The sequence below is a fragment of the Scleropages formosus genome, chromosome 4 (assembly GCF_900964775.1).
Source record: "Scleropages formosus chromosome 4, fSclFor1.1, whole genome shotgun sequence".
Classification (NCBI taxonomy): domain Eukaryota; kingdom Metazoa; phylum Chordata; class Actinopteri; order Osteoglossiformes; family Osteoglossidae; genus Scleropages; species Scleropages formosus.
The window spans coordinates 26,290,631-26,317,768 of NC_041809.1; the positions used below are offsets into that span (position 1 = coordinate 26,290,631).

General features: G+C 45.2%; 1 protein-coding gene across 2 annotated transcripts; it reads left to right on the forward strand.

Moving 5' to 3' along the window:
* On the forward strand, positions 1-26,900 carry ssh2b (slingshot protein phosphatase 2b). Of its 2 annotated transcripts, XM_018730706.2 has the most exons (15): positions 1-114; positions 5,814-5,857; positions 17,243-17,355; positions 17,757-17,821; positions 17,909-18,027; positions 18,223-18,288; positions 18,379-18,444; positions 18,563-18,757; positions 19,535-19,628; positions 19,974-20,102; positions 21,785-21,831; positions 22,099-22,245; positions 22,541-22,741; positions 23,797-24,721; positions 25,077-26,900. In XM_018730706.2, the coding sequence occupies exons 1-15, from the start codon at positions 52-54 to the stop codon at positions 26,427-26,429; spliced, it is 3,627 nt and encodes a 1,208-aa protein (XP_018586222.1). In that variant the 5' UTR covers positions 1-51; the 3' UTR covers positions 26,430-26,900. The 2 variants fall into 2 exon arrangements, with proteins under 2 accessions (XP_018586222.1, XP_018586223.1); XM_018730707.2 differs by lacking the exons at positions 1-114; positions 5,814-5,857 and adding an exon at positions 12,387-12,561.
* Positions 26,901-27,138: the final 238 nt, after the last annotated feature.

The window sequence follows — 27,138 nt, forward strand, 5'->3', positions numbered from 1 at the left end:
CTTGTGTCGCTGACGCCGCTTTCTCTGAGGTCTCCGTTCCCTGGACCCTGAATGGCGCTGGTCACCGTACAGCGGTCGCCGACCCCAAGTGCGACGTCCAGCCCTTGTGTGTCGGTAAGTAAATCCGGCTCTCGACACCCTTCGCTTAACCGCTTCTACATTTGGGTGTATTTCCGCTGTTTTTATGTCACCCCGAGACCGACTTACTGGATAGTGCTCCGTTGTAGCTTCGCGCATGCGTGAGTCCTCGAGCGTTTGAAACGCGCTGTACTGACTGAGGTACAGTACCACTACCAGTAGTGTACCACATATTTACCATCCCTGCCGCAGTCCGGCTTAATTACACAAGCTGTAGTGAGAGTAGTTAGCAGTCAGCTACCTTGCATGTCTTGTGGAAGTCATTCATAAGCAGCCGCCCGGCGGCGGCGGTGTGAAAAAAGTGTGAGACGGCCAAGTCACAAGTGTCACTTGCGGTGTTTAGAGACAGTGAGTGACTAGCCTAGCGCGTGCCCCCCTCGTATTGTTGCAGAATTTTATTTCATTTCATCCCCCCGAGTTGCCAAATGAGTTCGCGTTTTATTGCGTAACAAAATAACCGAAAAAGCCAGATTCGCAAGTCTCACAAACGGTGTCCCGGAGCGTGAGGGGATGAGCTGAATGCATCTGTGTTGTAAGGGTCGCCTTACTCAGGCAAACTAAAATGAGCTCGGTCAGAGTACTGATCATTTCATTGGCTGTTTTTCCCCTCACGAAACTTGGTAATCTTGTTCTGAAAGCACTTGTCGCTACCGCTGCCTCACTATTTCTGAAACTTCGTTGTCAGACGCGTTCTGAACTGTTTGCCATAGACCATATATTCAGTCACACACACACACACACAGACATGACGAGTTCGGGGAGAGCGGGTCCCGCGCGCTCAGCCCCACCTCGAGCCCAGACTTCCGGCGCGCCGGCCGCCACTCCCAGTCACGTTGAGCGGCGGTCCGAAGGAGATCGTGGACGAGCGGCGGAGAGCGCGACGGCGAGCCGCACCGACGAGCTTCTCCCACATCAAAGCACACACACGCCTCGTTCATAAACACTCATCTCCACACGCCGGGTGATAAACTATTAAAAGAAGCCTTAAATTAAGGCTTAATTACATTGTCATTGCAGCTGAGTTTTATTCCGTGCTCTTATCACGTTCCTGTGATTTGTGCAGATCTCTAAGTACTGAATTGCAGGACAGTAGCATCATAAATCATAAGGATGGGGTGTAAGGTGGGGCGGGGGGTGGATTGGTTATCATACTGCAGTCTTACTACAAAGGGGAGAGTGTGGGCTGTGGATACACTTGTGGTTATTTGCCAGTTACACCTGCCTCCCTGCCCTACAAAGGTGTGTTTCTGGAAATCCCTTTATAACACAGGCTTTCGTAACATGAAGACATAATTACCATTAGGTTTAACATGTTAAAGTGTAAAGTTTTATGTGCCCCTGAGCCCCAGAAGTGATACCCGTTTTTGCTAAAATGTAACCAAATCCCACCAAAGTGGACACTGTTGCTTCAGTGAGTAACATTAGTCAATATAAGAAGGCAATTTCCCTTTATTACTCTAATACTGCCTACCTGTACTTGTTCAGCTTTTGTAGCTATTGTGTATAATATGCTTAAAATGTGCCCAAACGTACATCTAATAGGCAATGTTTATTCATGAATCAATATTTAATGCGAAAAACAACAGTAAAGACAAACGAAATCAATGAAAACAATGGATGTAAATGAATTTTCACTTGGTGAACAAGTTGACGTGACACGTCTCTCAGCTCGGTCTGTAGAGTTTGGATGTACTCCCTGTGTTTGTGTGGGTTTGCTCCCAAAGACGTGTTTCAGCTGGATCGATGACTCAATTTCCAGTAGCGTGTGCGCGTGTTGCGTCGTGAATGGTTGTAGGACATTCAGGGCACGGTATCTGACGCTTGTATGTCACCTTGGATAAAGGTATCGGCTGAATACTAGTTAATAATCAGTGTATGTGACTTTGTTGAAAAGCATCTTCTAAATGAATGTAAATGTCTTGCCGCTCAATGCCTCGTAAGTTGAAATAGGGGTATTAAATGAAACTCCTTGCAAAGTGGAATTCTCGTAATTCGAATAGGGGTATCTTGGGATAGGATTGCATACGCCACTGTGATCAAATGTACAGCAGTACTCGCAGCGTCCTCTCAGTGACACTGAGCCAGATCTGCTGATATGGTGTACGCTTCAAATATGAATACATGCACATCTAGTTCCCATGCATTGTGGGAAGTGTTTTGAGACTTTCAGAAGATATGTGCTCGCCGAATCGAGCTTTAGATTGCGTCAACCTTCAGGACACCTACAACAGCGATCGCCGTTTCTCGTAGACAGTAGCCGTCATCTACGAGCGCGCTCTGGCTTGAGTCAGCGAGAGATCCAGAAACTAGAAAGAATGTCACAAGAGATGTGATTATTTTACAGTTAAAAAAAAAATCGGTTAGTCTCGGAGAATTCTTGAACGAGGAGTGGCAATCGTGAAATGGATGCGGACCCAGTGTGTGGGTCTCTGGTCAGCTTTGGGTGATGAAACAATGCACGCTCACATTGCTGTGTTCTTGTAGCTCCTGAAATCAAACCCCCATCGACAGCCATAACCAGCCCTTTGTTGTTCCAGGAACAAAATGGCAAAATCAGGTTATGTTAGTGAGCTGGGCTGACGTCCTCTGGGGTCCTGAGGGCACCAGCTGCCTATCATATGATCCCAGTGAGAGGCACCCATGCCATGTGAGTTGTCTTGTGAGATGCCTGAAGTGTCTGTCTGTGTGTAAAGCGCCTTGGTTTCACCTTTTGGTCTTTGCTGGTGTGATGGTTGCCAGCAGTCTGTAAAAGTAGGTTAAAACACTTAAAAATTTAAAAAAACACATTCCTTCTCTCAATGTAATGCATAAATTGTGCTTTTGCTGAAATGTACGTCGCTTTGGACAAAAGCGTCTGCTGAATGAATAAATGTAAATGTAAAAAGGCTTGCATATAGCTACTAATGCCAAACAATTTTACTCTTTGTAATGAATTTATACTATGTGAAGTGCTTTTAAACTGGATGTCTGTTTCACACTAAACCCATATTTTAATTGCTTTTGAGAAATTACTTTATAAACGATGTAAATGAAGCTTTAGAAATTATGAAATCCATGTTTAGATAAGTCTAATTCACTGATGTGAAATACTTATTTCGATAGTCTGGGGTGCCTTTATTTATAACGAAATGATTAATACATTGGAACTGATGTACTGATCAAATTGAGATTTGATTTGTTTGTAAAAATATCAGTCACTTTTCTGAAATATTTCATAAATATTTAAATAAACATTTCTGGCTACCTTATTTAATATGTATCTGGAACTAAGCCAAAATGTTGCAGGCTGTAACCCCAGAAAGGGAGCTGGTGTTCTGAGAAAAATATACTCTGGAGTTTAAAGACAAGCTCAGCTAACATCCAGACAGTGTAGCTCTAGAAGGCCGTGGACATGTCCACTTCCCAGTCGGTGGGTGAAGATGCAAGTCTTTGGGACCGCTGACCTCATCTGCTTCCAAAATTTCCAGTACTTATTTCTTGCAGGAAGGGAATTGAGCAGGGTGTAAATTGTCCAAGCAGTGCGGAAGTATTAATCTATGCTGAAAATTCACTTGTGCGGTGGCACAGTGGGTTGGACCGCAGTTCTGCTCTCCGGTGGGTCTGGGGTTCGAGTCCCGCTTGGGGTGCCTTGTGGCGGACTGGCGTCCCGTCCTGGGTGTGTCCCCTTCCCCCCCTGGCCTTACGCCCTGTGTTGCCGGGTAGACTCCGGTTCCCCGTGACCCCGTAAGGGACAAGCGGTTCTGAAAATGTGTGTGTGTGTGTGTGTGTGTGTGTGTGTGTGTGTGTGTGTGTGTGTGTGTGTGTGTGTGTGAGAAAATTCACTTGACTTTTGGTCATCGCTGCTGCTGAAGTGTTTGGAATCCACACATATCCAGTGAATGCTGCTTTAAGAGACTTAGTGGGACTGTGTACCTAATGACATGGTTACCATGGAGATTCTCTGGTTCATACAGCTACATATGTGTGCTGTGAGGGTGAGCTGGGTTCTGAGTCGTTCAAAACTAGCTTGAGTTATTGTATGCGCGCAAACATTTGTGCTTATGTTTGTATGGATGCCTCCAGCCGACCGCACCTTAGCCGTTGGCTGAGGTCATTTCTCCTGGGAGCGTGCAGATTGGAACCAGGTGCAGAGAAGCAGGGTGGATTGCGAGAGGTCATCACCTCTTTCTCATCCCTTATCATTTTGTTGTCAAAGTGACGTTAGTCACACAGCCCACAGCTGGTCCTTCCTATCTGGCTGCCAGATCATGCGGGTGTGCGTGGTTCCTTGTGTTTCTTTGGCTTGCTGAATCGCGTGGAGCGCTGAGCACGCGGGACTTGGTGAGATTCAGTGCCCCGTGCTTTCCGATTTGATGCGTGTGTCTGCAGAGCTCATGTCTTTGCCGAGGCAAGGTGTGCTAACGGCATGACTGAGGTCTCCAATTCGAGATCGCGCGTGTGAGAGAGTTCTTGTGGAGCATCGGCTAAGACTGCGGGCGGCATTTGCCTTATTGAATGTGTGTTTCAAGTATGAAGAAATTTCTTGTCCAAGGTTCTGCGCATCTTGCTGCGCTCTGAATTGTGCGCCAGATAACTGATCTGTCCTTCACAGTTACGTTAATTACTGGTGCGTGAAAGATCCTGCTGCCAAGTTGTCCTCACAGGGCTCACAGTCCTTCGGAGGTTTTGTTTTTCACTGCAATCAGCATCTATAAACCCTTGTCTGTGTGCTCCTTGAAATCTTAATAAGCTCTTGTATGGCTCTACTGCCCCCTCTGGTCACTGATGATACTGCAACAGTCATTATTTTGACTTGTTTCTCCTGCATTTTACCTTAACATAAATTTTAGGGCCTGATACAAAACTGCTACCATTAAAAATACTGTATAGGATAGAAATATTTTCAGTTTGTGTAAATGTTTGTAAAACTTTATCATACGTACAGAAGTACGTACACACTGTCTGAAGCCACTCGTTCTGAGGGGGTTGCCGAGAGCCAGAGCCTAACCCGGCAACACAGGGCGCAAGGCTGGAGGGGGAGGGGACACACCTAGGACGGGACGCCAGTCCATCGCAAGGCACCCCAAGCAGGACTCGAACCCCAGACCCGCCAGAGAGCAGGACTCGGCCAAGCCCGCTGTGCCACCGCGCTTCCCTCACATACAGAAATACTTTTTCAGTATCGTTTTCATGCACCCGAAGATAAAATCTCTATATTAGACAATAGAGACAAAGGCACTTTTTTTGTTTCTGCGCATTGAAGATGCTAGTAGGACTTCTGACCGAAAAATTGCAGGGACTGTAAGGCAGGAGAGTTATTTATTTTTATTTAATTTTATTTTTTGAAATTGTCCTTTCTGGTGAGGGTGATGTCATTTCAAAGGCCTCTCTCGGCAAAGCCGTGCCACCATTTGTGTTTTGACTCGAAAGACAGCGAACACGTTAATTTCTATAACACATCTTTAATGAGTGGTAGCATGTTTGTTTTTCTCCCCCTCCCTTTCGCTCTTCCTGATACTTCTTGGCACGTATTTCAAGTGTGGCCGGAAAGCATGGATTTTACCTCCTCGTCTGGAATGTCTCCAAGGATGTCACAAGACTTCCATTGAGGATGAAATGAGCATTGTACAGCAGCTGAATTAAAAACCCCTTGAGGCATCAGACTGATTGACGGCAACCTGCGTTTCTGTCCGCAGGAGGCCGACAGCGGAGAGGACGACCATCGCTCTCAGGCAAGGAGGTAAGTCCGACAGGTGTGACTGTGTGAGTGGTTTTTCCCAGGGAAAACAGTACTCAGTGCCCCTATTGTGCACCAGTAACTGTATAGGCTGCTTTACTGTGCCGCTTGCCTCGCCACTGTTAGCACTGCCTTGCTGAGCTGAGTCGTTGAACCAGTTTAACCTGCTGTATACAATTACTTAGAGCCAGGTGCTACTGGTTTCCTGCTTTTCGCCTCATTTCTCTGAAGACACAGAAGTTCGGAAGTGATTGCTGTAAAAACGCATCAGGTATTAGCACAGTTGACGTCTTTTGCCGGAGGCACCTCAAAATGCTCTGGCCTTGTTTTGCATGGATTTTTTTTTTTTTTTGTTTGTTTGTTCTCCATGAATTAGCGATGCAGCCCACTACTGCCTGGCGATATTTTTAGCTTCACCTCTGTGTTAACCTTAAGAAGCCAACAGTTGATGAAAGTGATCAAGAAGCCTACCTGAGAAACTGGCAAATCCCATTCTGCATTTTTCACTAGAGCGCAGATGTTGGCTGTCATACTTGCACTAAGGTGTTATTTTGTAGGGCTTGGTGAAGTTGGTGCTTTATTGTCGTGAATAATTAAAATAAACTTATTGCCAGATAAATATAACCCTAGCTACTATAATCTATTATGACAGTGTTTGGTTTCACATGAAGAAATTCTTATTCTTGGTTTGAACATCTATATATAGATACACACACCTACATGTATACAGATGCTCCTGGACTTACGATGGTTCGATATAAGATTTTTTTGACTTTACAATGGTAAGCTGATGGTAGACATTCAGTAGAAACCGTACCTCCCCCCCGCGGGCAAGTGATATGTGCTGCGATACTCTCTTGTGATGCTGGACAGACGCAGTGATCCGCATCTCCCAGTCTGCCACGCGGTTGTGTTTTGTGTATCCATAATGTCATAGGAATGCCCATCTGTGTCTCCTGCTACTGGTGGGAAGAAGAAGAGGGGGGCAATTACTCTTGAGGGTGAACTCAAGATAACTGCCCAGCTTGAAGGCGAGAAGCTCGTAATGATCATCGCACGTATGCTAGGCTATGATGTTCGGTAGGTTAGGGGTATTAAATGAATTTTTGACTCACGATGGGTTTCGCAGAACGTAACCCCATTGTAAGTCTTGGGCAACCTGTACATAATATACTGTAAAGCTAACTATTTACATTTAAAAGGCATAAAATGGTTAAGGAAAGTATTTTTATTAATACATCCATTTTCATCAACTGTTTTGTCTGATGCAGGGTCAGTGATCTCTTAAACGTATGGTGCGAGGTGAGATGCATTCTGGATGGGGATGCCCAACCATTTCAGTCTTGGCTCCCATTCACCTGAAAAACACATGTATGGACTGTGGGAGGAAACGCAGAAGAACATACAAACTGAGCCAGATCCAAACTTATATTGCAGGCGATGTAAAGCACCAGCCCCACCATGCTGGTCATGTTATCAGGTTCTACTTTTAACTATTACATTACCTGCTTTTTAAAAAAAAAAAAAAAAAAAAAAAATGATTAAATATAAATAGTGTATCACTTTAATTTTTATAGTGGCTGAGTTTGTTTTTTTTTTGGAAAAGGACTGAGAATAGATTACTGTAACAAAGGTATAGAAGTATGTTTTTAACTGAGTTTAATGATTCACTAGATAAAAGCATCAGCTTGACCAAGTCCTATTAGGTGTACTTTTATGACTCTTCTTGTGTGTGCGTGCCATCGAGTACTATTTTTTTCGTCGACCTGTTTGCGTGGGACCTCCAATCAAATGAAACACAAAAGAAAAACAAGATAGCCAAACTCAGCACTGTGAAAGGGTCATTTGCATGCCCCTAGCTGGCCCCGTCCTGGTAACATCAGAAGGCACCGTCTGAGAGGATTGTTGTTGTTTTAGTTGTTGTCATCGTTTAATTTTTATTACCACTGTCACTGAGCAAAAGCTGCTGCTACTTTTAGTGCTTCTTAATACTTTCAAGTGCTTTAAATATTCAAACTGCTGCAGTTTGCTGTTACTTTTTCTGTTACTTCATATGTTTGAATTAAGTTTCTGTTATAACTTCAGCAACAGTGGTAAAGATAGGAGTTATCTTGTCTGCAGTAACCAGGGGAGGGCAAGTGTGCACAGAAGATCAGCGTGCGTGCGTGCGTGCGCATGATAAAGGGGTTGTAAAGGGTGTGGGGAGAGTCCAGAAACAGTGTTGTTCTGTTAAGGGCAACACAACAATGGTGAGTTTGGGCTGATAGACACAATCTGATTTGCATAAAAAACACAAAGTATGCAGGCATGACATCAATCTGACGCAGGTGTGCGTGCTGACTTGGATTTGTGGTCAAGCTGCTGGGTGTACTCCCCATGGAATAGCCACTGTTGACATGTTTGCTTGACTGCAGTACATTTATATTGATTCATTTAGCAGATGCTTTTCATCAAAACAAAGTAAATCTCCGAAAACAAAAGTGTATTAAACCAACAGAAGGAGAGATTTGGATGCAGATACATGATTCTCGAGTACAGTCAGTTTGTAACCATCCACCATATGAACCGGTACACATTACAAGAATAGCTAGACATGGGTTTTTAAATTATTAAACGGATAGCATGGTACACACTTACTGAGCACAAAGGAAATCGGGGGAGAAGGGAGTTTGAAAGAGCTGAGCATTGATACCCTTCTTGAATGCTGAGAGCGCGAGATTCAGCAGTTCCGAATAAGAAAGGGAGGTCGTTCCACCACATCTGAGCTGGAACCAGAAACCTTCGTGTTGATTTTTGGACCCCTTGTGCATGAGACCACCAAGTGGACAAAGGTGGAGGAGAGTTTGGTTTGGGTATAGAGAGTGATCAGACCTTGTAAATAGCGTGGAGAAGATCAGATTTTGGTTTTATAGTCCACAACCAGAGTCTTGAATTTGATTTGGGCAAGCAGAAGAAGCCAATCTGTAGGTCTCTTCATGGTATCGTCGAGTCTGCTTAGCAAATGAAGAAAATGAGGCGTCCTACTTGAGAAGGCCAATATGAGCCCCAATCCTTTTTTGCTTGTCCTTTTACCTGTACAGATGTGGTAGGGTATCTGTCCTGGCTGCCAGCTGTGCCATCCAGTCATGCCACTCTGGAGACAGTGCCTCACATAATCGCTCTTGTTTTGGCCTTTTCTTTTTTTAATTATCATTATTCAGTGCATTTTTGTGGAGTTTGTCTCATCATTACTGATTGAATTCCTTCAAAAATCAGTCTTACATGTGCATACACGGAAGCCTACAGACAGACTTTCATTTCGCCTTGTTCTCGTCTATAGGGTCACATCCCCCTTCTGCTGCCTCTTCCCGTTGTCGGTTTTGTTCCAAATACATCTAATTGCATGATACAGGGTTTGTTTTACTTGTCACAAGATTTTGTTTGGAGCTGGTGGTCACATTTTGTGTGTGTGTGTGTTGTTGTGTTTTTTTTTTTCCCTCCCCCCCCCCTTTCCTTCTCCCAACCCCCACCTCCTTTTCTATATGTATGGGAAACAGCTGGACTGACTACGGGGGCTCACGGAGGGGGTACTTCGGAGTTCGCCGCACCTCTCACCCTTTCCTGGAAAATAACTTTTGCAACCTAACGGACGTTGCAAAACAGGAACTAAAAATACCGCAGTCACGACAGCATCAAAAACAAGGACTGCTAGTACCCCTATGCAAAAAAGCATGCGACATGAAAACACAACTTCAGAGGTCATTCCTGCAGGTATCTGCAGTGTCCCTTCTACACATAGTTTACAAAGAGCTGCTGTTTCAGGAAGGGCTGAAAGGACGTTGTGATCAACAGCAACCACATTTTTGTTATAGTTACTGTATGTGGACTAAAAGTTCAGCTGTTTGTTATTAGAAGACCATATTTATTTAACCTTGTTCATGCAGGCTGATTTGATGGATGGCTTTCTGTGAAGCAGAATGAAATTGTAATTAAGCAGAACTGTAAATTGGCACAATTAAACTTTAAAGTCCCACTGCAATTCAAAACTGTGAGCCCCTGGTGCTGCTCACCGGAACCCAATCTAAACGGCTTCTCCCGACGTGGAATTCCATGGTGCAGATATCGGAGTGGCATCCCTATTCAGGCCGCAGGAGCAGAACTCGCAGTGACGCGGTGTTGTGGTCCTCAGATTGTCAGCAGTGTTGGGCAGCCTGCCATGTGACTGCAGCTCCTCGCTGTTTCTGAGGAAAACTGAGCTCAGGCGTGACTTTCTGACTGAGACTGGACCCCTGCAGGCACATGGTCCAGATTTCATTTGACAACATGAGCTGCTTGACCTTCTGCCTCTGACCCATGACAGTCTGGTCCTGTGGACTGCTAATGGCTGATCACGCCTTCCTTACCTTAAATCAATACCGCCGAGTGTTCTTTACGTGTTCACGCATACAGCTTCTTTCTGGTCTGAACCCAGAGGAAGCTTAATGTTTGTTTCAGCTTTGTAAGCATCTCTGTGAGAGCAATTTTATTTGTAAAAACTGTGCAAATTCACTTCTTCAGATTCACACAATGATTTTCCCCTAGATGTATAATTTAATGAAAAAAGTGAAATTTGTTGCCAGATTTTATTTTTGATTCACACTTTGGTGTTTTTCAATATTTAATGTTCAAAATATTTCAAATTTAAGTTAACATTTATTAATTTAGCAAATTTGGCTAGTATTTTAAAAGTGCATGCGAAACATTTTGATTGTATATCGCAAAAATATAAAAGTGCACTTGTGCTTTTTTTCCGTCTTCACTGAAGCATAATTAGGATGTCCTTTATGTTCTCTCCTACTCATTGCCATTATTGACATTGGTATGAAATGTTCTGCAAATATTCATTTGTGTATCATATTTCGAGTGGATAGAAGATTCCTTTTTCTCAAAAAGCTGTTTGTAACAGGTTTCAGTTAGTTTTGACAAGAGAAAGGCCTGAACATCATCTCAACAAACATCGCACATATTTGCTTGACCTGAAGCCCTAGGACAATGACATTATAGCCTAGCCTCTAATAATGCCAAGAAAGGGAACTGAAGCAAAACTTTAAAATGACCAGATTTGGAACTTGAATATTTGTAGCATGTTATAGCTCGGACCACTGCCCGTCTTCAACTAATGACAAAAGCTAGGTGTACTTTTCCCCCCTCACGTTTGTAGATCTCTTTCCACATTTGGAATGATAAATTATATTTAAAAGCTCATTTTTCATGCAAAATTAAATTTGTATCCATTTAAAACATTTTAATATTTTTTGAGCTCAATTTGATTTAAGCTTAATTTTATTTCAGATTTAAAGGACCTAATCTTGGTCATATAAGTATTAAAATTTCACCAAATGTGTGTAAATCCAAGATATTGTTTAAAGAAATCTGCTTGACAATTGTTATTGACTACTTTGTCCGTTCCGTTTCTTTCTATATATAAAATAAAAGTCTGGGGAGAAATATGAACCCTAGGCATATAGACTGGGCTACCTTAAGTTAACCTGCCAGCAGTTGGACTGCATGTTTAATATCTTAATTTCTTCTTAAGCTGGGCTCCTTCCTGAATTGCAGCATTGCCAGGATTCGGGAAAATAGCAGTAACCAAATACAAGTTAAAACTCAAGTTAAAACTGTTCGTACGCTATTTGCTAATTACTATGACGAAATTCTATGTTTTCCGTGTGACGATTTTTCAGTTATTTTCTTATGTTCCCAGAGTTCCGTCACTTTCCTCGCGCGTCGCCTTCCTAAAGGTGTCTGTGACCCAGGAAAAGTTTTACAGGTACTGGCGGAAACCAGTGGTTTTTGGGTCGGATGACGGCCTTTCTCTTGCTGTAACGGACGCGTCTGAGAGCTCATTGTCTCTCCGCGGCCTTGAGGGAGTGCGGAGGGTCGTGTCCACCTCACACTCTCGCTCTGCCTCCCCTGTCCGGTTCGTGTTGGTCCCGCCGTCCGATTCGACGGCGCCTCCACATCCGCTGCTCGGCTCACGTGAGAAGAGCGGGCGAGCGCGTGCGAGTCTTTCCGTCCGAACGAGATCCCTCGCCTGGCGCGAGGGAGCGCGTGTGATGTTTGCGCGAGAGGACAGACTTCTGATATCTTTCCACCTTTTTTCAAGCGTCGTTGTTGACGAGGCGGGGTGTGTTGCACGTCGCTCGGTACTCAGCCCTTGGGCCCCCCCCCATCTTGTGGAAGCACGTGCCGCGGGCTCCTCCTCCTCAGTTAAAGCGCCGCACTGAGGCGCCGCCGGCGTAGCGAGCGAGCGACGCAGCGATACAGGTGCTCTAGTTCTTTTTAGTTGATGAAGAGTTTGCACCGTCTTGGGGAATCGCGTGGCGGCTCGCCTCGGTTTCTGCGTTTTTACTGAGCTGACAGTAATAATTCGTCCTCCCCGGCCGGGTGTTAAAAAAATTGTCAGCTGTGTGTGTGTGTGAAGAAAATGGAATCGCGGAGCGGGGAGAAGTACTCGTCAGTCTGATCCGCGCAGTGTGTGTGTGTGTGTGTGTGTGTGTGTGTTTAAGCAGTGTCTGCGAACAGTGAAACTCGTCCCGAACTCTCTTTAATTTAACACTCGGACTGCTCGGGTGCTGGAACACCGGGCGCCGGGGCCGCCGAGTGTGAGCCGTGTCCCCGCCTGCGCTCAGGATGACTCCGTACTTCAGGAAGAACGCCGTCCTGTCCCAGAACAGGATCACTCAGCTGTAAGTGTGTCTCTGTGTCCCTGCCTGCCTCTGTCCCTGCCTCTGGGGTAAAGACTTCACATTGTGTGAGCAGTCAGCAGTTGCTCATGAGCACACAGCTTACTGCAGCAGCACTGATTCCCGTCACACACCCGGCTCACTGCAGACTCCTGCTGCGGTTTGTGTGTGTGTGTGTGTGTGTGTGTGTGTGTGTGTGTGTTTCTGTCTTGTAGGGTCTTCCTCACATGAACCTGTGCAGGACGCACACTCTCTCTCAACCATCCTCTCCATCCAGATCTCATTTCTCCGCTCTTCATTCTTACTGTCAAAGTTGGATGGGGGCCAAACTTCTGCTCCAAGTTCTTATTTTGTGTGGGTTGGAGTAGTTCCTCCAGGACGTTTACACAGTGACTCAGTACTGTCTTTACTGTAAAAGAAAAAAAAAAAAGACTTTTGGCCCCCGTCTCTGTTCTTTCTCTGAGAATGCAGAGCAGTGTTAGACCCAGTCAGCACTTTGTTGTGCGCCTTCCTCTTTCTCATGTGTCTCTCATGCCGTGTGTGTGTGTGTCTGTCCTGTACATCGCTTGACCTGACAAACTTTTGATTGCCAGCCAGGTTCCTTAAACAGCAGTGCTGGGCTTCATGTTCTTTTTTGTGCGCAGCGCCCTGGCCTTTGGGATGCCACTGGGGCTAGAGTGTATGCCTCCATCGAGGGATCGAGGCCCCAAGAAGCCGAGTCATCAGTCTCCCCAGAGATACTTAATTAGGGTGTTAGCAGCCTCCTCAACTGCTGTGGTCACTTTTTTCTTTTTTAGCTCCTACGCAGATGCTGCTGTTCAAGCTAACCTAGATGATTTCTTTCTGTTAATATTTCCGTTTATTCATTTAGCTGACACTTTTCTCTAAAGTGACTTGCAGCGTTAAGCTATCTACAATTATTTACCCATGTATACAGCTGGCTGATTTCACTGGAGCATGGGTACTAGGGTACTTGCTCAAGGGTGCTGCAGCTGGTAGTGGGATTTGAACCTACTGCCTCTGGATCCAAAGGGAGCAGGTCTTCCCACTACACTACCAGCTGTAGCCCTGCATATGTGGATATGCAGATGTTAATTCAAGTTAAGTATCCTGCAAGTTTCTCTGAATTTGGAAGAAGAATGATTACAGAAAAGACACTTCTTGGATTGCATGCTTGCTGCCGTAGCTCGTGCACTGATATTTTTACACTTAGTAGGTATGTTTAGCTCAGTTTCTAAATAGATTTTGGAGTTGTAACAGAGTTGTCATAAAATCGTGGTCTGTTGCCACTGCTCAACAGGGGGCTGGGTAGATCCCACCTAGTGTGTTGCGGCACTTGGCAGAGGGTTGCACGGCTAAGTGCTGTTCCTTAGCCGCTGTGCTGTGATGGAGCCCCATCGGGGCAGCTAATTCACAATAAGTGCACATGCCTCTCTGTGCTAACAGAAACCACGTGTTCGCTAAGGCTTGGGAGTCCGTACTCCTGGAGGTCCAAAGTCCAACTTCTAACTCTCTTGATCATTGTTTTTATGGATTGAACGCTTGGCGGTGCCTGGAAGTGCGTGTTTGCGTTTTACTCAAGTGGACACTGTAGGTGACTGTACAACTTACAGTAAAGAAATGCACAGAAACCTTTCCTGGTACGTGATGCTGAAGAACACTTCTGTTGACTGTGTGGCTTAAGTCGGCACACGTGAGTGTGTTGGGGAGGTCAAAAAGAACAGCGTAAAGTAAGCGCTTATAGCCGGATTTTGAATTAACGTTGTTGCATCACATAGGCTCATTACTCTAAGAATGAATTTTGCAAAGAGTGCCTGGGGCCCTGGGTTGGAGGTATGGTGGTTTTTTTTTTTTTTTCTCTTTCTTCCTTCCCCCTCCTCCCCTCCCAGCTGGTTTTGATGGCTGAAGTGAAGAGCTGAAGAGCAGCGTACCTGAAACCTGCATGTGCGTCACCACCTGGCTAATTTGTAACTGAGGTTTTGTGTAATGGCAGCTCTGTGGTGTTTTCAAGGAAGCAGCCGCCGAGAGCCGAAAAGAGAAGGATTGTTTCCACAGCAGCTGAAACTCTGTCCAGTTCTGCTTTCTCTCTCTCGCTTTCTCACACACGCAGTCATGCATGTAGCCTGATGAGAGTAATCGGGAACTTGGGGTTGTGCGTGTTCGTGTGTGCTGTCCGAAGCAAGAGCTTGTTAAGTCGCAAGTGTTCCGCGTCAAAACAAGGTGTGTGTGAGAGAGAGAGAGAGAGAGAGAGAGAGAGAGAGAGAGAGAGAGAGAGAGAGAGAGAGAGAGAGAGAGAGAGAGAGAGAGAGAGAGAGAGAGAGAGAGAGAGAGAGAGAGAGAGAGAGAGAGAGAGAGAGAGAGAGAGAGAGAGAGAGAGAGAGAGAGAGAGAGAGAGAAGGTGAGTGTCAGTCACTGGGAGAAATGTATCCCGAAATCAAATCCATAATGAGTATTACTTTTTTGAAAATCAAAATAGAGAGAAAGCAGCTGAGATGGGGAATACAAGCATATTTCATATTTAATTTGTTTTGCAGAATGTGCATGTTCTTACAGGACTTATTTGGATTTTTTTTTTTGGGGGGGGTCACCTGTAATCTCTGTAGACCCCTGCAAAGTGTCTAGTGCTGCTGTATTGGGGTTTAAGTTTCCTTCTTGCTTGTTTAAGGACAGCAATGCCACCGCCTGGGGAAAATCCCTCTGCCTTCTAAAATAGTCACTCGGAGCTCTGCCTGGCCCAGTGGCAGCCTGTGGGGGGCGCTCCACTTTTGGGCACGTTGCCCAAGTTCTCAGCTGCCTTTGAAACTGGCAGCTTTAAGAATCAAAATTTTATCTGAGCTCACATGACTGATCTCACTGCATTTTTTTTCCCCTCCCCCAATTCAGTCTGTTTACAAGACTTTGCTGCTCAGAATATTGCCATTTTTTTTTCTTTCGATCTTTTAGTTGGGTTAATTCAGAGGCTTTCCTGTCATGTTGGCAACATGTTCACGCTGCCAAAACAGAATGAACAACTGTGATTTAAAATCCTGCTCTTTCCACAAGGTGGTTAAAGCTCTTTCTTTATCTATGGTGTGAAGTGCATCTGCATGGGTGACGGGTGACATCTCGCTCTCTACCTCTTGCTGGTTTTTCCCTCGACTGAAAAGGCCTTCCAGGCAGCCTGGGACTATATTTATCTCCTCCTTGTCCAAGGGGGACTAATATGGACTGGGGCAAGCACTGAGGGCACTGGGTTTTACATGTCTCTGGTAGTAAGACAGGTTAGGAGGTGGGGGGACTTGTACTGGGTGACCCCCTTGTAAAGTAGTGTGTGCAGCCCACAGAATAGTCTGTACAGTTACTCCATGAAGGGGGTTGGGGGCGAGGACGATGGGTCATCCAAGGTCCCAGTGGGGTGCACGCAGGCTCACTCAGCGTCTGTGTTGCTCCGACTTGGCTGACAGGTGGTGCAGGGGTGTGCAGGAACACCAGGGAATTATGGTGCGACTGGATCGATTTGAGTCTTTCTCTCCCTTCTTTTAGCTACGTGGGTCACGGGGCCAAAGTCTGGGGCAGAAAGGAGTTGTCAGCATTGTCAATAGAAAGAAGATGCATTTAAGTTTGTGGCTTGTCCTGCCTAATTTTTCAGATTTTGCTGATTATAGCTCCAGCAGATCAGTAGTTTCTGATTATTGTTTTGAAACTATTGAGGCCATAGAGGCAAACTCTAAATGTTTATTAAAAAAAAAAAAACAAAAAACGCCACCTTTATGGAAAAAATGAACTCTTTCCAAGTTGTACAGTCATCCCTTGAGATATGCCCATTTGAGCTACTAATTTTTTTGTTTCATTTAATACCCCTACTTTGCATTTACAAGCACCGCATTTTCATTTCTCCCCCTCCCAACAGCCGAGCAGCGCGAGATGTACATTTAACAGAGGCTTTGTTCCAAAGTCCCATATAGTGACTAACTTGCGTTTAGCTGACCTTTATCCACAGTGGCAAACAATGCTGGATACCCTGAACTCCCTGCATTCACACATGTATGCTGCAGAGCAGTGTGGTGCTCACCAGCACAAACACATACACGTTCTTTTGGGAATCCACCCGAAACACGTCTTTGGGAGGAAACCCACCAAAACTAGCAGAAATGGCAAACTCCATACACTGAGTGCAAATTTATTTGTGGTGTTTTTTTTGTCCTTACTGTTCTGTTTTTTTGCGTTAAAGGTTGAATTAATACAGAAACGCTGACTATTATATCTATGCATGATTCATATATGAGCATTTAATGCATGGTATACAGTGGCTATGAAAGAGCTCAATGAGCGCAGGTTGACAACCATGCAGTACTGTAGAGTAATGAAGGGGAAGCTGCCTCATGTTAACTTGTTTTGACATTTTCTGACATAATTATGCTTAAATTGATGTCACTGTTCTAGGAGCTTAGGAACGCCTTAATTTAACCATTAAAACCAATGGTATTTGTCTTTGAGCTGTGAGCGTTTGTGTTTAGTGTTTAAGGATGTCATTTTCTTCGTAAGGCAGTGCAAGATTGTACCAGTGTGTCCACTACCACAGGCTAAGCTTCGTGGCATCGCCGCACTGTATGAAAATTTACCGCAGATAAATTTTGTTCTCTGATCTCGTTTATATGGTTTTGAGTTAAATGTTCTTTGCCTTTTTGTCCTCTTTGTTTCACAGCATTAGTGAGAGCTTCCTGACTGTGAAGGGTGCTGCCCTCTTCTTGCCCTGTGGGAATGGCTCCTCCTCTTCCTCCACCCCCCGTGCCACCCCAAGGCGCAACAAGCATGCAGGTATGCACTGAGGACATGCCCATACACCTGCAATGAATGAATGACTGACTGCCTCCAGATTAATGGGAAATCTGGCTTTTTTTTCTCTCCATGGGTGTGTTTGTGAACAGAAGCCGGCCTGTTTGTCTGCAAACAGGCACCACCTAAATGTTTTTCTGGCTTTCGGGAAGGTGGGGGTCACACTGACTCAGGCTCTTTGCCAGCTGCCACACACATCTGAAGTTATCGTGAATAAAAATATTAGTAAAAAGTACCGTTCCTTTTAATCCACACCTTTCCTGTCTTTCTGTGTTTCTCTTCCTCATCTCATCCTGTCTTACTCTTCTACCACCTTGTGCATCCCCTGCTCTATCCTCTGCCATTCTCTGCCTTCTGCTCCGCTTCCTCTCTCTGTCCCCCAGGGGACCTCCAACAGCACTTGCAGACCATGTTTACGCTGCTCCGACCGGAGGACACCATCCGTCTGGTGAGTCCGTTTGCCTCTCCTCTGGTGCTCAGATCTGCCTTATTTCAGCTGACACCAACACATCACTGATCTTTGTACCCTGGTCAGGCGGTGCGCCTGGAGAGCGCAAACTCCAGGTATACACGGTACATGGTGGTGGTCTCCACCATCGGCCGACAAGACACGGAGGAGAGTGTGGTGCTGGGCATAGACTTCAAGTCTGATTGGTCAGTAGCTCCTTTGTGCTGGTCTTTGTGCTCTCATTAAATTTGTTTAGAAATTCTTTGTGGAAGTGGTATGTACTGGACATATCCACATACGTATAAAACAATTTTTGAGAATACTGAACATATAATGAACTTTGCACCTGCTCTGAAGACTGTATCAACAAGTGTGTAATTCACACTGTGTATGTTCTGCAGCTCCTGCTCAGTGGGCTTGGTACTTCCTTTGTGGAGTGACACACTCATACATCTTGATGGAGATGGGTAAGATCCTCCCCGGTCTGTAAGATCTGGCTGCATTCTGGAGCTGTTTTAGAGTCTCTCTGTGATCTCTCGGTCGGCCTCTGCCCACAGGGGTTTCAGCGTGTCCACTGTCAACAGGGTCCATATCTTCAAACCCGTCTCTGTGCAGGCCATGTGGTGAGTGTTTGATTCTCTCTGTCCTGCTTTGCCCTCTCTCTCTATTTGTCTAACACAGTTTCTTTCTCTCTTTCTCCTGTTTCTGTATTGTACCATTTCCCTGTCCCCCCATCACCAGGTCAGCGCTGCAGTCCTTGCACAAAGCATGTGAGGTGGCTCGTGTCCAAAACTACTACCCAGGTAGCCTCTTCCTCACCTGGGTCAGTTACTACCAGAGCAGAGTGTCTTCAGACCAGGTCTGCATCAATGAATGGAATGCCATGCAGGATGTACAGTCGCACCGCGCTGATTCACCTGTTCTCTTCATTGATGTGTGAGTCCTGTGTGCCGCTGCTTGCAAGTGCTGAAAATGATACCAAAGTCACGGCCCACGTACACGAGTGCAGGACTTGCAGTCTGTTAACCAGCTTGTTTACATGTACATATATGGGCAGTGCAGTCAGAATGTGGTCACTTGACCTATCTGGATATGGATGCGGATGAAGTGCAGTTACCTGATATTGGTGGTTCTGTCTGGGTTGGGGTTGGGGTTCTGAGTTGGAATGTCAATGAGTTTTGCAGATAAACACCCCCATAGCTAGAAAGCACCCTCATGGCCTGAGTGCTGTGTTGTAAGGTCGAAGAAAGGTTGTGTGTATAGCCTAGGAACACAGAGAGCAGGAAAGGGGTGTTGAAACCCTGCTTGTTGCCATGGCAGTAGTGTTCAGAATGGTCCCCCTTCCACCCCTTCTCCTCAAAAGAGTGCTGCTATTTTGGAAAATCAGTCTTTGTTACAGCAGTTGGCAATCCTGAGTCCTGATGCAAAGTATCTGATTTGGATGGATACTAAAAGCCAGGTCTTTGGTTTGCTTCAGGGCAACTGAAATGGTTAATGTTGTGCATCATCAAACATAAACCATACTGAACAAATTGTAGTGTGCAAAAGTAATTAATTTGTAATCACAAGACCATGCAACGTTGCAACCAATGGTCCAAAGCAGCCTTGCTGTATGCTTTTTAAAAAAAGTGCACATCAAAACATTAATTTAACTTTGCATTGACTTACATGCTACGAGAGCATTAATTTTTGGTTCTGTGCTAAAACCTGTAGGCCAACAGAGCGCGAGCGTACGGAGAGGCTAATCAAGGCCCGACTCAGGGAGATCATGATGCAGAAAGACCTTGAGAACGTTACTTCCAAAGAGGTGAGTGTCAGCCCTCTGCTTTTTCCCATAACACATTTTCCTACCATAGATGTCTGCATGGACATAGGGTCTGTGACGTTTCACTCAGATGAATGACTTTCAGCACCAAAATAAGTTCAGAAATACAGATTCCATCATTGCTCTGTGTGGATTTTAACCTCCTTCAGCCTCTTGTTTCAATGTCTTTTTTTTTTTTAAATTTATTTATTGGACAGCACTTCTACCATATTTGCCTCTACATGCTTTTACCATTCTTTTCACTGCCTGCTTGACTTTTACAGATGTGTGTGTGGTATCAGTGCACTCGGGACCCTGTAACCCCTGACTCGGTTGCCCTTCCCCCAGATCCGTACAGAACTGGAGATGCAGATGGTGTGTAACCTGCGTGAGTTCAAGGAGTTCATCGACAAAGAGATGATTGTCATCCTAGGCCAGATGGATAGCCCCACAGAAATCTTTGAGCATGTGTACCTGGTCAGTGCAAGCGTGCATGTTCTTTGTAAACTCCCAAATGTATTGTAGTTGTTTTGAGTTCTACTGAAATGGGTTGTTTGGAGTAAATTGAGAGACAAAGGGTAGTCTCCTCAAAGCTTTTATGTATAAATGTGGTGGTGTTTACAGTTTCAGAATTTTGTTATGAGTAAAATATCCCTACAAGTAACCCCTGAAAAATAAACCTTGTTAGCAGGTACCCTGATGTGTTTTTTGAATAGTGGACCAAGTTGAAAAGTTCAATAGAAAATCAGTTTTGATATATATTTGTTCTTATAGAGGAGTTGGAAATCATGTACAGGCAGCCCTCGGGTTCCGAACATCCGACTTGCGTACAACCCGTACTTGCGAATCACCCCCTTACTGACCGGAAGTGTTTGTTTGGTGTTTTTTTTTTTGGTCACCCTTAACTAACAATCAAATGAAAACTTCATAGTAAGCCTATCATATTGAAAATTCAAGTTGTATACAATGGTTCATGATAACAAACGGTCACTCCTTTACAACGCTCATCAAAACATTGCCTGTCTACAGCCGTTTCTTGGCTTGTGGGCGCGTGAGTCTGAGGTAGGACGGACTTTCTTTTCGGTCGGACTGTTTCGCTGTTAAGTGTCACGTGTGCGTTACTGTATTTGGCTTTAACTTTTTAGTTTTTACCCTCCTAACCATGGCACCAAAGCTTAAATGTAATGCAAGTGGTGATGATGCATCTAAGAAAAGGAAAATGATCACAACTGAAACTAAAGTGGAAATAATAAAGCGATCAGAAAGGTGAAATGCCAACAAATGGAAAAGCGATCATAAAAGTTTCTTCAATGTTTTGCACGCACACACTCTCGCTCTATTATAAATACTGTAGTTGTCCCCCAGCATCTCAACCCAAAGCTTCAATTGGAGCACTCAGCTATAAAAGACACTTCTTCCCAATTGTAGAATCTCACTCGAGACAACCGTCCCCTCTGCGTTCTCAAACCTACCTCACTTTGCTCTTCCAAGTCCTGTCCCTCATCGTTCCCCAGTCCTGTTCCACGTCTCTTTGATAACGACTGCCCGCCTTGTCCCTTGACCATGATTTCGGATCCTCGCCTCCGTTCAGTTGGCCGATCGACCGACCATTTGCCCGTCTGCGAGAACACGTCTAGTACTTTGATTCTGAAGAATAAACGATCCTGCACTTGGGTCCAACCTCCTCTGTGTCCTCTATTCATCAAGACAGTAGTAACATTTATCATCTCTTTCTATGTCTCTCTCTATTATAAATACTGTAGTTACATTTATTATCATTACATTGTATTATTACTGTATTGTTATGTTTTAGTGTATCTGGAAGTGTTTCTTTAATGTTTTTTATGCATAGAAAGGTACACAGTATACTAAGACAAACATCTGGCAAACTGATGATAGATACCCACCATACCTAACCATTCTGACTTGTGTCAAAATCCGACTTGAAGACAGACTGAGGACGCGGAATTTACTCGTAATCTGGGGACTGTCTGTATTGCATTAAAATGTCTTTTCTCTTTTTTATTTTTTCCCTCCTTATGTAAATGAATGTGTCTGGTGTGTGTGAGCAAGATGGGGAGCAGCTCTCTATAAAGCGTGATGTACTACACCTGGGTAGTTGCATAACTGCTTTGTTTGCCCTCTCTTGTTTTGGCCAGGGCTCTGAGTGGAATGCGTCCAACCTAGAGGAACTTCAGAATAGTGGGTAAGAACTGCTCATTTCACCCTTATCTTTACACTGCTATTTGCACCCATCGACTTCCTGGTAGAGTTTGTTTTTAATTGCTTACAGTTTACACTTAACCTGAACTGCTATAGGAAAATTATCCCACTGCAAACAGATGAAGTACTTTGAAGGGTGTAGCAGCAACTCTTGCTGGACTTTGGTTCCCAAATCAGGTGCAAAGCAGCTGCATCACCTAGCTGCAGTGGTTGGTGATGTGTCTCCCTTACCTCTTCACTTGGGCTTTAGGGTGAGGTTCATCCTGAATGTGACGCGTGAGATTGACAACTTCTTCCCTGGGCTGTTCGAGTACCACAACATTCGTGTGTACGACGAGGAAGCCACAGACCTTTTGGCATACTGGAATGACACCTACAAGTTCATCTCCAAGGCCAAGTGAGAAGTGTGTGTGTGTGTGTGTGTGTGTGTGTGTGTCTTAAATCAGATCACCACACATTTTCAAGCAATTTGTATACATGTCAAAGGTTCTTGACAGGATATATATATTTGCAAGAGTGTCTTTTGAAAAAGTGATCATTGTTAAATTGTGTGAGAAATCAATCCTACATCTTATCTATAGATGTTATGTGTTTATGTGCTTATAGTACCTGCTGCTGGTTCTTTGTTTTAAATGGGGTGTGAGTCTGGTGTCTTGTCACTCTAACACATTTACTAATTTCTGTGACTTCAGGAAAGCAGGGGCTAAGTGCCTGGTGCACTGCAAGATGGGAGTGAGTCGGTCTGCCTCCACAGTGATAGCCTATGCCATGAAAGAGTACGGCTGGGACCTGGACCGTGCCTTTGACCACGTCAAGGAGCGGCGAGCTGTCGCCAAGCCTAACCCTTCCTTCATGCGTCAACTTGAGGAATACCAGGGCATCCTGTTGGCCAGGTGAGAGACTATGCAGTCCATGAAGACCTGATTGTAGCAGTGGTAAGATATGGACAATGCCCAAAAATTGTGCTGTTGCTTTTATGAAGTACTGATCTAAACAATGTAACTGCACTTGTATATTCATTAACATGTTTGGGACCAAAAAGTTACTGGTAACTCAAATGAAGTCCAACCACTTCATTACAATGTGTAAAAACTTAACACAGCTTAATCTCTTGATTTATTAATGGAGATATATATGAAAAATAAACTAATGAATTAGAAATATCCTGTAAGACTATTTATGTAAACAGCTCATTCAGAGCAGGAGCTCAATGTTCCTCTGTCTTGGAATCAAACGATGTGAGGCAGGATACAGTTTCATTTATTAACATGAAGCAACATTAAGATCTTCTATAAAAATAAATTAATCATTGCCACATCTGGTTCGTCATGTTCTCCTTAATAAATAGAAGATGGTGCCTTGTTTTTTTTCTGCCCATGAGACACCAAATAGGAATAAAACTGAAGTTGGAAAAGTAAATTGTTCCAGCTGAAATACATACTGTATGTCTCATTTGCCACTGAGGATATAAACTGTCTATGAGGAAGCAACTGACTAACACTGTGGCACTAGCTGGTTGCAGTTAAGTAGTATAATAAACATCTGTTTGCTGGATCATTTCTATAAAACTGTTGGCTAAAGCAATTTTAAAAAAAAAAAAAAAAAAAGCTAAGCAGAATTGGTGTGTGACGCTTCCTCCTCCCCCTCCACCACTGCTTGACTTCATGAGGGAGGGGAAGGAGGCAGCTTCACGTACATTTTTGCTTTTTTTTTTTTTTTTTTTTTTTTAAAAACTTATTGCTAATGGACAAGACATTTTTTAGAAAGTGGAACACTTTCCACCGCAAACGCTGTAATTTTAAAAATAAATTGGGAAATGTGATATTAATGTGACATATATGCAGTGGTTATATTTTAAGTAGCTTTGGATAAATTGTCATCACCCGACTATACAGTGCACAGTGGTAGTCTTTCTGATGTTTGATGCATTGTCTTACTGTCTCCTCAGCAAACAGAGGCACAACAAACTGTGGCGTTCTCACTCAGACAGCAACCTTGCAGAGCGCAGGGAGTCCCCGTGTAAGACCCCCCACACACTTGGTCGCGCTGACCCTCACAATGAGACTTGCAATGGTCCGCCTTCACTGCAGAGCTTCTTGGACACCATAGATGCCATGACCACTGTAGGCGACATGCCACCCTCCAACCTGCCTGTGTCCAACGGCTTAGCTGACTCATCAGAGAGCCTTCCTCCATCACCACCACCTGAGGGACCCTCTTCCCCATCCCTGCCTAGGCCGCGGGCGACTGTGGTGGTTCCAGATGAGAGGGTGGACTGTGCTGCGTTGAACGTGGCAGAGACTGTTCCGGTCAAGCAACCCTCCCCACCCCCTTTGCTGCATGCCCTCCCCACACCCTCTCCTCCACCAGAGACTGAAACGGGCCTGGAAGATCTTGAGGTGCTGCCCTCAAGTGGGGATCGCCTTGAGTCGTCACTTCCTGTACATGGGTCGAAACCCAGTTCTTGCCCTGTACAAGGTGGCCAGTTTCAAGGGCTTGAGCCCAAAAACACCAGAAATGCAGAAATTTTACAAGAGTCCCCAGTGGATTCTGTGACAAGTGAACCCTTGTCTGAGGAATCTGGAAATGACTCACTTAATAAACCCAGTGGTACAGTGTGGTGCAGGGTTATGGCTCCTACTCTCAAAGCCCCCCCTTCTGAAGCTCCAGTTTCACCACTTGGCACTGATAGCATTGACTTCTTCAGCGCCCGAGAGAAATTTGTTGATCTGTCAAGGGGGCAGCGACCACGCTCGTTTTCTGAGCAGGCATCTCAGCAGGTGTCTCACCCCAAGTACTTAGCTCATGAACTGCGCCCACTGCACCTGGAGGACCCCTTGGCCTCAGCGGTGAAGTCAGAGGACCAAAGTAAGGTGAGTGGACAAGGTCTTGGCCAATGTGGTGTCAGCTATGCCTTATCTGCTCTGGATTCTTTGAGAGAGGTTCTCCATGGGTTAGTTTAACTACTGTAAGTTTACAGTTCAGCATACAATGATAATTACAAGTGTGGTAGGGTAAGCTTGACTGTAAGTTCCACAAGGCCCAAAGTCCATTAATAAAACTGCGAAAGAGTAATAGAGAGGTCAGCTACCCTCTGTGGATCACACTGCCCTCTACTGGCAGAGGAGAGCAACATGGGCCACTTGCTGTGTTTTTTTTTTTTTTTTTTTTTTTTTTTTTTTTTGCAAGTAAGGTATTCAGAAGTTTGTTTGTTTTCTGGCTTGTCAGGTCACTGTACAGCAGCAGCATGGTGACGGTGGAAATATGGATGACAATATCACCCAGAGTCCTCCACAGGAGATCAGCCCTGCTGTCAGTTACATGGGCAGCGAGCTGCAGTCTGTTGTGCATGATGAGTCCCTGGCCGCTCCCAGTCCCCTGGGGCTCTCTGAAGTGGAAGAGGAGGAGGTTGTCGCATTGCTCCCTCCTTCTCCTCCACTGTCGGACTCTCCGTCGACACCACCCTGCCCTCCGACAGGGCCGGCTGGGTCTGTGTGGTGTATGAAAAGGCAGCTTGAGCAAAGGCTGAGGGAGGAGCCAGACAGCCTCCCGTCCTCTGCTCATGCATCCGCCCCCATTTCCTGTCCCAGCCTTGACAGCGTTGTGGTGAAGGCACGTTCCCTGCAAGAACAGAATGTTGAAAGAGAAGAAGATAGCTGGAGGAAGGTGGAGGTAGACGGAGGGTTGGATAACAAACACACGGCTCCCATTTCTGACTCCTTGCTTACTTTGCACCAGTATGATAGCCACGTGGATTCCTGCCTTGGTGACTGCTCCACCTCTGATTCTACCTCAAACTCTACACCTGACTCTGCCCCCTGTGTGGTGGTGCTGCAGCTGGAGGGAGCAACAGAGGTAGAGTGTGATGTAGATGACCCCATGTGCAGCACAGCAGAACTGGAAGACACCTGGGAGACTCTGAGAGAACTGCGGGCCTTCCTCTGCGAAACGGCTGGCGAGCCACCGCAGAACTGTGACCAGGCGTGGAGACGAGGAGATGAGGGTGCCGTTGCTGACCACGGGGTTCCTGAGATGGAAGACGGGGCACACCAAGACAATCTCATGTCACCCTCCCTCATGAAGCGCTCTGCTTCTTTGGCTAAACTGGGCTGCCTGCAGTTTTCCTCCAGTGATCTCACTGATGAGGACAATAAACCTGCCTCCCCCGGGCAACTTAAACCACATCTGCTGGACTCGGAGTTGGACTCTAGCCCTGATGACATCTCCAAGAAACCCTGTGTGTTGTCCCAAAGTTCCCCCTGTTCTTCCTCTTCTCCATCTCCCAGGACCATCCCTGACATGTGTGTGACTGACACTCTAAGGACTGCTGCTCTTTCTGAGCCTGATGAGTGCGACCTTGCCGAGGTGCCCTTATCCCCATCTGTGTCACCACCACCCACATCATCCCTGTGCCAGCATGGAATGACTGAAATGCCAGGCATCACTCCGTACCAGCTGGCCACAACTCCCCCGGTCTCTGTAGCAACACGGCAGCAGTATGGAAAGACCCATCCCCTGAGAAAGCTCCGGAAGAATTCAGAAAAGAAACGGACCCCCAACTTCCTATACAACACCATGTGATGCTCACTGGGTGGACTTATTTTAGTCCCTGTGACTGAATGTCCCAGTGAACGCGTCACCCTGTGGTCCATTGTCACCATGTTAGAATTCAATAGAAAACTTTGTTTACAAAAATTGCTTCCTTGACCTATTTTTTTGGAAGTCTATCCACTGTCTGTGTGCCTGTGTGTCTGTTTGTTTGCTTGTATGCATGTGGAGATTGAGGTATTGACTGTAGGATTGCATGTGTGGTAGGAGGGGTCAGACTGGCTTTTTTTGTAAATGAGTGGATTTGTGTCACAGACATGCACTTTACACTTGTGGATTTTTTTTAATATGATTACATGTATTTTTTTAATGTGTCTATACTGGAGGGTCTGGCTGCGTGTGATGTGTGTACCTGCCTGTATGTCTTGTACATGACAAAAATGTGAGGACTGTCCTCCCCTTAAAAATTTATAAGGTAATGTCTTTTTTTAATCTTTTTTTAGCTGTGAGCATTAAAGATGCAAAATTTAAAATGAGTTTGGTTTCATCCAGCCTTTGTTTTACTTTTAAAATCGCTAGTGTATTTCACCTTACCGTAAGTTTTACGTTTTGCTCTGTTACGAGTACAACAGCAGTAAATTGCAATGAGCACCAGGTGGCAGTGAATTCATGTTGGTTAAACGTCCCCAGTCAATTGGACGTGTGTGTGCCAGTAGGACTTAGAGATCCAGGTGCTGGTGAT

What these genes read in the sequence shown, in the direction of transcription:
- ssh2b (XM_018730706.2), top strand. Translation starts at nt 52, where the DNA reads ATGGCGCTGGTCACCGTACAGCGGTCGCCGACCCCAAGTGCGACGTCC. An exon ending in GAGGAACTTCAGAATAGTGG is followed by an intron (nt 21,832 to 22,098) that starts GTAAGAACTGCT and finishes CTTGGGCTTTAG; the next exon opens with GGTGAGGTTCATCCTGAATG. An exon ending in AAGTTCATCTCCAAGGCCAA is followed by an intron (nt 22,246 to 22,540) that starts GTGAGAAGTGTG and finishes CTGTGACTTCAG; the next exon opens with GAAAGCAGGGGCTAAGTGCC.